The 13,305-nt window shown below is 42.1% G+C and overlaps 1 protein-coding gene across 1 annotated transcript; it reads right to left on the bottom strand.

Annotated features, from left to right (window-relative positions):
• Positions 1–1,165: 1,165 nt before the first annotated feature.
• LOC135554191 (transmembrane protein 138-like) lies at positions 1,166–11,117 on the bottom strand. Its single transcript, XM_064986324.1, has 5 exons — positions 11,008–11,117; positions 3,652–4,297; positions 3,255–3,426; positions 2,264–2,339; positions 1,166–1,894 (listed from the first exon to the last, which is right to left on the bottom strand). Exons 2-5 carry the CDS (start codon positions 3,843–3,845, stop codon positions 1,776–1,778), a joined length of 561 nt encoding a protein of 186 aa, XP_064842396.1. The 5' UTR covers positions 3,846–4,297; positions 11,008–11,117; the 3' UTR covers positions 1,166–1,775.
• Between the last annotated feature and the right edge of the window lie 2,188 nt (positions 11,118–13,305).

Genomic DNA, 13,305 nt, shown 5'->3' with positions numbered 1-13,305 from the left:
ATAACTTCAATTATTTGGCTTACCCCGCTGTAATATGACGTTTTTTCACATCGGTCTTTAAATGGTCAACCTCAGCAGCAGAGAGCCAAGTGACTGAGGAGGACTAGAGATCTTTCAGAGCCATGGCATTGTTGCTCACGGTTGATCAAGCAAAATGCCCCTGTAAACGACACTTAATCTACTTACTGTATTAATCCATAATGGTCAAAGTGGCAGGCATTCTAGTACTGTGTGTGTGCACATACGCAGTTAGGTTAACATAGGACTGACACCAGAGATGGTAGAGAAAGCGAGACAACTCCCTCATTTTTTTCGGGCACGGGCCACTCCGGTCTACTTATTGTTCCCACCACATGGATGGGGTGTCAGAAGTGAGACATCTCCCTGGCAATTTTTTTCTAGTCAGGGTGTATGGGGAGAGTGGGGAGAGGACAATAAGTAGACCAGAGCCATTGGTCTCACACTGGAAAAGCATACTCACGGGAGAGAGGGAACACCCATTTACACAGAAAGGAACCTTGACCATTTTTCCAATGGTAAACTGCCTGAGTAAGACATCTTGGTTTATCCACCATCTTTGCTGACACCTTCATAAACACATGGCCTGAGGTGACATCAATGCCATCAAAAACACTGGCCTGTGGACTGTAGGCTAAAGACTAAATCCCTGATTAATCCCAGTTATAAGAATAGAGCCCTGTCTGTGGCTCCTTGAAAGCAAGCATGCTTGGTGTGTATTTTTACTGTAGAGCACTATTTATGGGGTGGGTTAGGAGAGATGTGGTGATAAATTGACTGACAACATCCAGTTCTACCTTCAGTAGTATATAGACTGACGCAGGTCTTTAGTCCCCTATTCTGAGACATATTGCATCTGCACAGCATACATTCTGTTCACCCAAATTGTTTTTGGAGATTTTGCATGCATGTGACTGTTTAACGGTTTGTCTTTTTCCATCTGTTTAATCCAGTGGGTTTACGTCAATGCAATGACTGCATAGGGTCATACGAAAAAGGTAAGCTCAGTCACAATGCTGAGAGCTTGTGACGTAAATTGATGTGTCACATAAATGTGTGCTTATGCTGAGCGCATGTGTGTGCATGCGTGTGATATAGGATTAACATTGGTAGTATTTACTGAAAGGAATACTGAGCACAGACACGGTTTATCAGTGTATGTACTGTCTGGGTTTTGTTTAATACATTAGTACAAAAAGCAGCAAAAAAAGTAAGCATTTTAAACACATAAAACATTATTGGTTTTTTCTTTTCCAGTCATCTTCACAAGAAAATCTGGCACACAAACTCACAAATCATCCCACATAAAAAAAAACAACAACACATAATGATTACATTGATAGATAAACGACACAGACAAACCCAGTTTCAAAGTGTGAAAAAAATACCACTTGTTGTGTGAATGTCACATCAAACTATGAGTTCCCACATGTTAGCATCAAAGTCATCATGGTATAACGTTCTGTCCATTAATCAAGGCCCTAAACCAGTTTGCCTGTACATCTGGCTTGCTCTGCATAGTGGCTTACCGTATCCAAGCAGAATCTAATTTTTGAAGTTAAAGTTGCCCCATGTCTGATAGAGCACAGAGGTCTTCCCTCTGGTTTTCCCCCTCCACATAAGCTCAGGCCTGTGCACTGTAGCGTCCATTTTAGCTCTGCACATACTGTAGCAGTGTCTCTCTGTGTCCGCGGGACGGGGAGGGCTTTATTTTGGATCTGTCCATGCTAGTTTCATGTCCACACACTGCTCTTTGCTCACTGGCGGGCCCTGGCATTGGCAAAAGCGTCTCTGAGCCAAGGCGAGTCTTCATAGAGCCGAGGGTCACCCAGGTACTCTGTGGTGCGCTTGTAGAAGTAGTAGTACAACACGGACGCTGCACACAAACACACATCACACGCCAATGAAATACAGACGTCATTTGGTTTTGAAACAGAAAAGACGACAAACAAACAATAAATCCTCTGAACCAATTAGGAGATGAAGGGAATGAAAAGCAGACCCATATGGCCGTCAAGGGTCAACCTGGTACCTATCTACGACGCTACACAAATAAGCAGTGTGAGAGCTGGGTGTGCGTGTGTTTGTGCATGTGTGTATGACAGATGTAGTACTACACGCCTTCAATAAGTATTTACCGTTGTAGCACTGATCTCCACCTTATTTGATTCAATGAAGGCACCCAAGATGGATTGCGTTTCAGGCCTAAAAGGTTTCCTAACATGTGATGAAAAGACAGCCTCACCTATTCTTTGGAAGACAAAAAGCACTTGGAGACCATCAGTCCACACATAGCGGTTTGATTTTAGCCAGCGTAGATTCTGCAGAGATAGACACAACCCAATACACCACACAGTTTGAGGGATAGCATTCTTTCACTAAAACATATAAATGAACCATAATTTGATAGTAAATTACAACACGCATGTAATAAACAATTCTGACGGCCTACAGAAAACTTGAAGCCATTATTAAGCTCGTCAGGGACTCTAGTCAACTGAGCCACGGACTATTCACTCTGTTACCGCCTGGCAAGCGGTATCGGAGCATCGGGTCTCAGAACAAAAGGCTTTGAGACAGCTACTACCACCAGGCCATCAGACTGCTGAACAGCTAATCCTAGCTGTCTGCCTGCACAGACCTGCACCTTGGAGACTATTTGAACCTCAAAGATGATCCGCACTTTAGAGATTATTTGCACTGACTACCAACACATCCATCCCTTACACACACACACACACACACACACACTTGACGTTCGTATATTTGAATCATTTAGCAGACGCTCTTTTCCAGAGGGACTTACAGTTAGTGATGGTGGGACAATCACATATCTCAGTCACATCTCAATCATAGTAAATACATTTTTCCTCAAAGTAGCTAATCACAAGGTCGGTGCTAGTTGGGGGGGGGGGGGAGAAAGTCAAGTGTGAGTGGTACACACACAGTCAACCCTGCTGTTCTATTAAATACTATTTATACCACTGCTAGACCAAGTCCCTCACTGCCCACTTTATATTTGTAAATGCAGTGTAAATACAGTCCATTATTACTACGCATATTATCTCTTACTTGTTATTTTTGACTTGACTCTTTTTGATGTTGATATTGACTAATGTGCTGCATTGTCGAGGGAGCTAACACGTAATCATTTCGCTGCACCTTCCATACCTGCTGCAAACTGTGTATGTGACAAATAAATGTTTGATTTGTATTGGCACACACACACAGCATACCATGATCCAGGAGTGTAGGGAGATGCTGAGGGTCAGGTAGAGGGCGGAGAGCAGCAGCAGGGCCCTGAAACGCTCCAGCAGCAAGGACACCAGGCCCACCTGGAACACGTAGGTGTTGAACAACATCAGCAGAATGATGATCAGGTTAAACAGGATGGCTATGTCCTGGATACTGAGAGAGAGAGAGAGAGAGAGAGAGAGAGGAACTTCCATTTAGTTACAGTCACGTTAAACGAATGAAGACACGCACACACTGTGCTGAGGGTCCAGATTTGAGAAACATTGAGTCAATCTACATTCTCTCCCACCCTTTCTACCTCTTAATTGAAGAAGCTTTGCATAATGAATTTACATCAGAGTCCTCCCCCTGGCTCTCCCATCCTTCCCCGCGTCTTACATGAAGAGCACCAGCTGGACGACGGGCGCGGCCCTCAGCAGCTCGCTGAAGGAGTTGACGAACAGGTCAAAGGTCAACAAGCTCAGCTGGATCAGCAGCACCAGGGAGTAGTTGTTGGTCTGTAGCATCTCCGGGCCGAAGGCTGGGCGCCCGGGCTGTGTGTGGCTCCGAGCAGGATCCAAGGTGGCGCACATTCACACACACATGCAGACAGGGAAACATACACACTAACTATACAGACACAAGTGCACACATGCAGAAGTGCCAGCTGCCAGCTGCCGGTTTGAGCTTCTGCACGGCAGCTTGATGTGTCCAATATATCTGTTTATGTAGAGCAGATGGCGGTGCAGTGCGCTTGTTGTTCCTAATTAAGGACTATTCTACTGACTGAGGAGCTCGGAGGCCTGCTGTCGGCCAGAGACATTGGAAGAGCTCTCTGAAAATGCTATTGTTAGCTATCAGCATGTTGAAAGTGGAGAGGGTCCTGTTTCCAGCCCACAGTAAAATCGTTGTAGCTCACAGTTCCTTATGGCATGGTGTTAGCTTTGAGAACCTGCAGGCAAAGGCGACATTCGCTTTCCAGTTCTACCCGCATCATCTTTCTACTGGCTGTAAATCCATTCCACAGCTATATTCAACAGAGACTCTGTAGTAGAGAAAAACAGAGTGAGCAGAGAGTAAACAATATACAGTGGTAAAAAAATAATAATCATCAGTAATACCTAAACTGCAGAATCAAATAATCCAGGTAGTTTAAAAAAAAAATATATATATATATATATGAGAGAGAGAGAGAGAGAGAGAGAGAGAGAGAGAGAGAGAGAGAGAGAGAGAGAGAGAGAGAGAGAGAGAGAGAGAGAGAGAGAGAGAGAGAGAGAGAGAGAGAGAGAGGAAATCTATCCTCCTGACCAGATTTTTTTTTTTTTGTGGAAATAGTGTGAGAGGAAGACAAGTGAGTGTCGTCAGCTCAGCCAACCCCATTGAGACCGTGTCTGTGCCTCGACCTAGCTTGGGCAAACCTAAACATGGCGGTGTTCGCTTTAGCAATCTCACTGGAATAAAGACCTCCTTCATTCCTGCCATTATTGAAAGAGATTGTGATAACTCACATCTCAAAATAGGGCTACTTAATGTTAGATCCCTCACTTCCAAGGCAGTTAAGGTCAGAGTACAAAAATTAGTTAACCACCTCACTGAGGAACTCAATTTAACCTTTCGCAATACCCTAGATGCAGTCGCACCCCTAAAAATAAAATCATTTTTCAAAAGAAACTAGCTCCCTGGTATACAGAAAATACCCAAGCTCTGACGCAAGCTTCCAGAAAATTGGAACGGAAATGGCTTTACACCAAACTGGAAGTCTTCGACGAGCTTGGAAAGACAGTACTGTGCAGTATCGAAGAGCCCTCACTACTGCTCGATCATCCTATTTTTCCAACTTAATTGAGGAAAATAAGAACAATCCAAAATGTATTTTTGATACTGTCACAAAGCTAACTAAAAAGCAGCCTTCCCCAAGAGAGGGTGGCTTTCACTTCAGCAGTGATAAATTCATGAACAACTTTTGAGAAAAAGGATCATGATCATTAGAAAGCAAATCCTCTTTAAATCTGCTTATTCCTCCAAAGCTCAGATGTCCTGAGTCTGCACAAATGTGCCAGGACCTAGGATCAAGGGAGACACAAGTAACTCAACACATTGCTGAAAACAATCATAGCCTCTAAACCTTCAAGTTGCATACTGGACCCTACTCCAACTAAACTACTGAAAGAGTTGCTTCCTGTGCTTGGCTCTCCTATGTTGAACGGCTCTCTATCGACCGGATGTGTACCAAACTCACTAAAAGTGGCAGTAATAAAGACTCTTGAAAAAGCCAAACCTTGACCCAAAAAATATAAAAAACTAAATTGGCCTATATCGAATCTCCCATTCCTCTCAAATTCTTTAGAAAAAGCTGTTGCACAGCAACTCACTGCCTTCCTCAAGACAAACAATGCATACGAAACAGTTCAGTCTGGTTTTAGACCCCATCATAGCACTGAGACTGCACTTGTGAAGGTGGTAAATTACCTTTTAATGGCGTCAGACCGAGGCTCTGCATCTGTCCTCGTGCTCCTAAACCTTAGTGCTGCTTTTGATAACATCGCTCGCCACATTCTTTTGGAGAGATTGGAAACCCAAATTGGTCTACACGGACAAGTTCTGGCCTGGTTTAGACCTTATCTGTCGGAAAGATATCAGTTTGTCTCTGTGGATGGTTTGTCCCTCTGACTGTAAATGTTGGTGTTCCTCAAGGCTCTATTTTAGGACGACTATTGTTTTCACTGTATATGCTACCTGTCCCAGACCTGCTGTTTTCAACTCTCTAAAAGACAGCAGGAGCGGTAGAGATACTCTGAATGATTGGCTATGAAAAGCCAACTGACATTTACTCCTGAGGTGCTGACCTGTTGCACCCTCGACAATCACTGTGATTATTATTATTTGACCTTGCTGGTCATCTATGAACATTTGAACATCTTGGCCATGTTCAGTTATAATCTCCACCTGGCACAGCCAGAAGGACTGGCCACTCCTCATAGCCTGGTTCCTCTCTAGGTTTCTTCCTAGGTTCTGGACTTTCTATGGAGTTTTTCCTAGCCACCATGCTTCTTCATCTGCATTGCTTGCTGTTTGGGGTTGTAGGCTGGGTTTCTGTACAGCACTTTGTGACATCAGCTGATGTAAGAAGGGCTTTATAAATAAATTTGATTGATGAGAGGGATTAATAGTCTTGGTTGATCCAACTTTGTTTCAACATATTGTAATGTTACACAAGGTCACTGGAGGGCAAAGACTGTTACATAGACAGACAGGCAGGCAGGCAGGCAGGCAGGAAGGCAAGCAGGCAAATGACAGGTGTAACCCACTGAGTGGAAAAATCTTCACTGTATGAACTATTCCCCTTCTTACTGTCACTACCTGGCGCTTAGGTCTGTTTCCCAAACACAAACACATGTACACACACACAAAGGGTTACTCAAGATACTTGATAAGACTATGTTCAGTGGCGGATTGAGGTAGAGGCGACATGGACAGCCGCCCAGGGCGGCAGCTTGCCGGGGGCTGCACGGAGCACCCGCACCAACAAATTTGGAATAGTGACATTTGCGCGATCAGTTTTCTATCGATCATTTGCACTTCACGTCAATGATATCATGTCACTGTGTGGGACTGTGGGTCAATTAACCTTGTCGGAGTGGGCGCCCTGATTCTAGTTTGTGAGCTAGGCAGGCTACTGCCTGGGAAGGTCTCCCACTCAGAAGTACGAGATGGGGAGGGGTAGGTTGACCTCAGGTCTCCCCACTGGAAGGTAGGGGGAGCGGGTAATCTATCAAATAGCGCACCTCTAACTTTGTACAGTACTAATACAAATTAGTCAAATCAGTCACATTAAGAAATGCTAACAAATAAACCAGGTTCTCTTCTTTATAAATGTGTTATTCTATTTTGTGTATGTGTGATTTGGGATTTGTGCAATTTAGTCTTATTTGTGTGTTTTTGTTAGCAATATGGTAATAGTGTAATAATTCAATTTGCTTTTTTATTTGTATTTACATGCTATGTTTTCTATTTGTCTGTGTTACTTCTTTTTGATATGTATGAGTCTTATTTTTGTATATATTTTTATATTTATATAGTTTTAAATGTTATGATTATTTATTTGTGTTGTTCCAAATGTCTGAATAAAAATGACAGGTAGTGCTGAATGGGGGGGTTCGCCCAGGAAGCCATACAGGCTCGAACCGCTACTGACTATGTTGCATGAACATCCAGGACAGTATCATTGAGTGCTCCAATCATACGCATCTTAAATCAGTCTGTTTTTAATTTCCCAAAATATTAATACCCTAAACTGGCCTAAATGTGACATGACATGTGTGGATGTAGACCTATAAGGCCGTGTCGAGACTTGACATTTCATGCAGCTTTAGTATTCTGATCATAGCGCTCTGATCACGGAATTCCGAACGCGTCATGCATCTACACCTATATATACACAATGTGTCTACCGCATCCGGATAGCTACTGCACTATTTTCAAATGCCAGTATGCATTCTACAAATGGTGGAATAAGCTAAATATAATAATAACACAACAACTGATGGCAGTAGCTAACTACTGTAGCTAAATAGCCAACCAACCTCTGTAGCTAGCTGGTAAGCAATTCTAAAGAGATCGCAACAGGTTAGCATAACTCGAGCCAAACAAAACCTTTTTTTTCTTCTAAATATTCGCTAGCATTTGTGAGGCCAGCAAACAGATTCCTCACACGCTAGGAACGTTTTTCCCAGAGAATAGTTGGCTACAGTAGTTAGCAGTACCTATCAGTTGTTGTGTTATTATTATATTTTGCCTATTCCACCGATGACGTCGCCCACTGTATGCACTTTCGATAGCCTGATTGCATCCAGAGTGTGGAGAAATCTGCATACAATGCATCCCAGACCAACTCCTGAAGTGGTCAGCCAGATCTGAACACAATCAGACCACAAAGCGACTTTCAGACCTGTCTTTTCAATGCAATCTTCGTATTCTAATTGCAGATGTCGCATGTAAGTGTCAAGTGTAAACAAATGAGATACATGGCAAATACTTTATGTTGACGATTTGGCCCTAAATAGTCCATGGCTGACAAGATACAAATAACAAGAACTGGCATCATATTTGGGTCTAAATTATGCTGTATTTCCGTAGGTGTGTACAATACTTTAGGTGTGACTGATTTGGCTTTCCAGGCACAATAGCAACCATGGGATAGTTCTAAAAGTGCAAACCCTCCCCATCCGACACTGACACCAGGTGAGCTAAACCAAGTGCACCTAAAGTAACTGAAAAAACAACAACAAATACAATTAACCCATGTCTGACTGGCTGTCTAAACTAAGATCACTTCTTAACAGCGTTGGTTTAGGCACCGCATACTGTAACTTAATTAGTTAAAGTAAACTGGCCCATCTCAACACAATTAACAAGACCTGAGCTTTTGCACCTTGTAAAAGTCACTTGTCTGGTCTGAGTGGCACATTGGCAACCTCACTGCCGCTGTCACCCGCTGGGTTTGTTTCACACAGGTGAACGGATTGTGACTGTGTGTCTATGCTGCCCAATGCCATGCTCACAGAATTTATTTATAGTTTTTCATGTAACTGTCCCGTATTCTTTTCAGACAATTGCTTTTGTTTTGTGGTGTAATTCTCATTTCTGGATAAGGCTTAAAATACAGGATAACATTTTGCTATATCACATGATTGCGCAAAACACAGGGCCCGAGTCATATCATTCTTGGCCAGTCAAAAGTTTTGTTGATACAGGCAGTCCAATTCTGATCTTTTTCCCAATTAGTGGCAAAATATCCAATCTGATGGGACAAAAGACCAATTAAGTAGCACAAGATCAGAATTAGACTACCTGTGTAAACAAAGCCTAATTGGTCTTTTGACCAATCACATCAGATCTTTTCAATTCAGATCTTTTTCTGAGCTGATCTGATTGGTCAAAAGACCAATTAGTGAATAAAATATCAGAATTGGGCTGCTTGTGTAAACGTAGAGATGTCTGCTTGTTGAGTGGACAGGCAGCGTCCACTGTCTCCTTCTCATACTAATACAATCAAACAATTACGGAGTGTTGGTGCAACTGCGGTTTGTGACAAAGCCAGGTAGAGCACTATAGTCCTTACACTTGCTGTGATGGCATCCTGTGAGGCTGGCTCACTGTCCCAACAAACCTCCTAATGACTCCACGTGGACTTTAATGACCTGAGACGCAATCGACATATTTATAGCCTCACACTGTGGCAGGTGTGAGGTGGATTAGAACTAGTTTCACACATTGAAGACTCTAGGTCAAGCCTTGCTGGTCCGATGCACAGACTGTTGCTGTAGTTGTAACCTAGTAAACTTACTCACAGAAGCACTTGAACAGTGACAGTGACAATCCCAATAAACTGTGCCCAATAATAACAATAATAGGCTACACTTTGTATCATCATTATAATTGTATACATACGGAAAGTTGACGCCATAAGACAAAGATTGTAATTACATATTTGATATATTGATTTGATTTATTTCCCCTTCGGATTGGAAGATGAATAGCAACTCTCATTCAAACAACCAAACACTTAACTGTGTAAATAGTGAGCCAAAACCTGCTGGTTACAAGCCAAAAAACAAGCCATCTAGCCAAGCCAAGTAAGGTTTACTGTTGTCATTGTGCTGTTAAACTATGTTGATGTATACTGAACAAAAATATAAATGTGACATGCAACAATTTCAAAGATTTTACTGAGTAACAGTTCATATAAGGAAATTGAAATAAATAAATTAGGCCCCAATCTATGGATTTCACATGACTGGGTAGGGGTACAGCCATGGGTGGGCCTTGGAGGGCATAGGCCCACCTACTTGGCAGCCATGACCACAGACTGGGGATCAAGGCCCTGGCAATCAGAATGAGTTTATCCCCACAAAAGGGCTCTATTACAGACAGAAATACTCCTCAGCACTCCAAAACCTCCCCCTCCTGAGACAATCCCCCAGGTGAAGAAGCCAGATGTGGAGGTCCTGGGCTGGCGTGGTTACACATGGTCTGCGGTTGTGAGGTCGGTTGGACATACTGCCAAATTCTCTAAAATGACGGAGGCGGCTTATGGTAGAGAAATTAACATTAAATTTCCTGGCAACAGCTCTGGTAGACATTCCTGCAGTCAGCATGTCAATTGCACACTCCCGCATTGCACACTTCCACAACTCCCCCCATCTGTGGGATTGTGTTGTGTGACAAAACTGCACATTAAAAGTGACCTTTTATTGTCCCCAGCACAAGGTGCACATGTTGATGTGCACATTCTTGATATGACACACCTGTCAGGTGAGTGGAGGATCTTGGCAAAGGAGAAATGCTCACTAACAGGGATGTAATCAAATTTGTGCACAACATTTTAGAGAAATAAGAGTTTTGTTCATATGGAAAATGTCTGGGATTTTTTATTTCAACTCATGAAACATGGAAACACTTTACATCTTGCATTTATATTTTTGTTCAGTTTAGTATATTTGAGTTAGTTAGGCCTACAACCTTATATTGACCTTGTACCTGATAATGATGTTGTCAAATTTTGCTTTTCGGCTTCTGCCGTGTTTTCAAAGCCTTAGCAACAAAAAGATTGTGAGGGCTAGGTAGTTAATCTCCTTAAGAAGCAACCTGACAGCTTGTTGTCTACGGGAAATGGTGAGCAGTAGTGTCAAATTTAAGATATTCTGAAAAAGCACCACATTGAAATTAAAACACATGATAAAATGAAGCTAGTACCTGAAATGTCCCTTTTTGAGATGTTGAGGATTTCTCTACGTGGCGTCTTCCCACACGTTAATTCTCTCCAAATTACGCAAGCTCTCCCGACCATCCACAACACAGCAGTGCACAGACCATCCGCACATACGCAACCTGCGCGTCTCCCTTGGTGACAGGTTTTTGCCGCGCTACATCCATAATAGATGGGCGTTAATTTTTGTACTATGGAACAAACCTCTGCAGCCTTTTTCTATTGCAAACATATTGCGCTCCAAATGTAATAGGCAAACAGCCTAGGCCCTACTTCAACGACATTTTTGTATAGCAACAGGAACAAATGGGCTATTATCATTTAATAGATCAAACTTAAAGTAAGATAAACAAAAGGGTATCTTCATGGGGTTTTCAAATGTGATGAAGGTCTGTTTGCAAATATCTTAAACGTAATATCCTTACATTTCAGATGATGCTAACAGTAGCTTTGCATATATAGCCGGCCCTATATACAATATTACGGTAATGCATAACATGAAACCGACCCTAAGGTAAACCATTGCCATCTAGTGGTAATACAACGTTTAGACTTGACGATTAGTAGGCTGTGTACGTACAGTGCATTTAGAGTTCAAACATTGCACATAGGCAATATGTTACCCCATTTCAAGTCGGTCTAATTTTACAATGAAACAATCAGTCAATCTGTCTCCTTTGAAATTAAATGAACACAGAGCATAATGATATGATATGGGATGTCAGCCTAAAAAGAAAGAATGTGCACAAAATCAGTACCAATAATTATGAAGATGCCATCATACTCAGTTCCAACTGTTGGCTCCCATACTCCCTTGTGTCATTTTCTTTATACGGTTAGGCGCATATGCTTTTTCGATTGATATAAATATATTTTGTTTGCCTGCTTACTTTTAGTATATCATTTATTTGTTTTATTTAACTAGGCAAGTCAGTTATGAACAAATTCTTAATTTCAATGGCGGCCTAGGAACTTTGGGTTCACTGCCTTGTTCAGGGGCAGAACGACAGACCTTGTCAGCTCGGGGATTTGATCCAACGCTCTAACCAGCGATCCAACGCTCTAACCACTAGGCATTCTGATAGTATGTTTTGTTACCTTTTTGAAAGATCATAAAACAGTAGCAAGTAATTTCCATGTAAAATGACCCATTAGCACCTACATGTGAAGTTCATAGGAGCATGTCAAATTTGGGTGTCAAATGAAGCCTACGAGTCTATATGAGTTGAGTTGAGTTTATTTTTATTTTTACAGGCACATTGCACATTAATCAACGTTTCAGTAAAAGTGCCGGTTTTAGCCAGCCGGCTAATTTTCAACCGCAGTCCCTGGGCAGGTTATTAAAAACAATTACAATATAGACAATAGCAACATAGAACAAGCAAGACATAGCAACATAGGACAAGCAAGACATATCATACAGACAGAGCAACATAGAGCAAAAAGCAGCAAGACAAAATTCATAAAAGCAACAAAGTGTTTCCACACCTCACAAGCTACAGACAACAGACAACATGGAAAGCGGCAACACACAGCTAGGGACCATGTTCACAAATCTGATTGACCTTTAGCCATGTCTTCAAGCATTTTGTGAAAGTGTGATATGTGTGTCTGATGGCAGTGTACTCCAAACATGGGAAGCTCTCACAGAGAATGCAGATTTACTAAAGGTGCTTTTCCTTAGGGGAACTATACAGTCACCTCTCATGGCAGACCTTGTGGATCTGCTGCCATATGTCTGGGTTTTCTGTTTAACAAAAATATTGAGTGGAATGGGAGCCAGGCCATTAAGGATCTTGAATACAAGACATGCGTCGGTGTATTGCACAAGATTTTCCCAACTCAAGAGCTCATGCTTTCTAAGGATGTGACAATGATGATGGCTATTGGGCTTCCTATCAAGCACTTTGAGAGCCTGTTTGTAGACAGACTGAATAGGTTTTAATGTTGTACAGCAAGCTTGGGCCCAACTAGTCAAGCAGTATGTTAAGTGGGGGAGTATCATAGAGTTGAAGTACAGTTTTGCTACCTCTGTAGTCAAACAATTTCGTATAAATCGGAAATTAGCTAGGTTGAATTTAGTTATTTGAAATACCTTTTTCACATGCTTTTTAAAAGAGAGGTTGGAATCAAGTATGATGCCAAGGTACTTAAAATTGGATACCACCTGGAGCTTCTCCCCTGACACATAGACATCTGGCTCAGTAGCATCTGTTGCCCTCTTTGTGAAGAACATGCAAACAGTTTTTTTCACATTGAGATGCAAACACGAGTCACTGAGCCAC

Source organism: Oncorhynchus masou, chromosome 2, assembly GCF_036934945.1.
Source record: "Oncorhynchus masou masou isolate Uvic2021 chromosome 2, UVic_Omas_1.1, whole genome shotgun sequence".
Taxonomy (NCBI): domain Eukaryota; kingdom Metazoa; phylum Chordata; class Actinopteri; order Salmoniformes; family Salmonidae; genus Oncorhynchus; species Oncorhynchus masou.
Note: the sequence above shows the minus strand (reverse complement) of the source record. Positions and strands in the feature narration are given on the sequence as shown.

Bases quoted from the DNA above. Each gene is read 5' to 3' on its own strand.
- LOC135554191 (XM_064986324.1), bottom strand. From the start codon at position 3,845: ATGTGCGCCACCTTGGATCCTGCTCGGAGCCACACACAGCCCGGGCGC. The intron at 3,427-3,651 runs GTAAGACGCGGG...TCTCTCTCTCAG, and splicing joins GTCCAGCTGGTGCTCTTCAT to TATCCAGGACATAGCCATCC. The intron at 2,340-3,254 runs GTATGCTGTGTG...CTATCTCTGCAG, and splicing joins CCCTACACTCCTGGATCATG to AATCTACGCTGGCTAAAATC.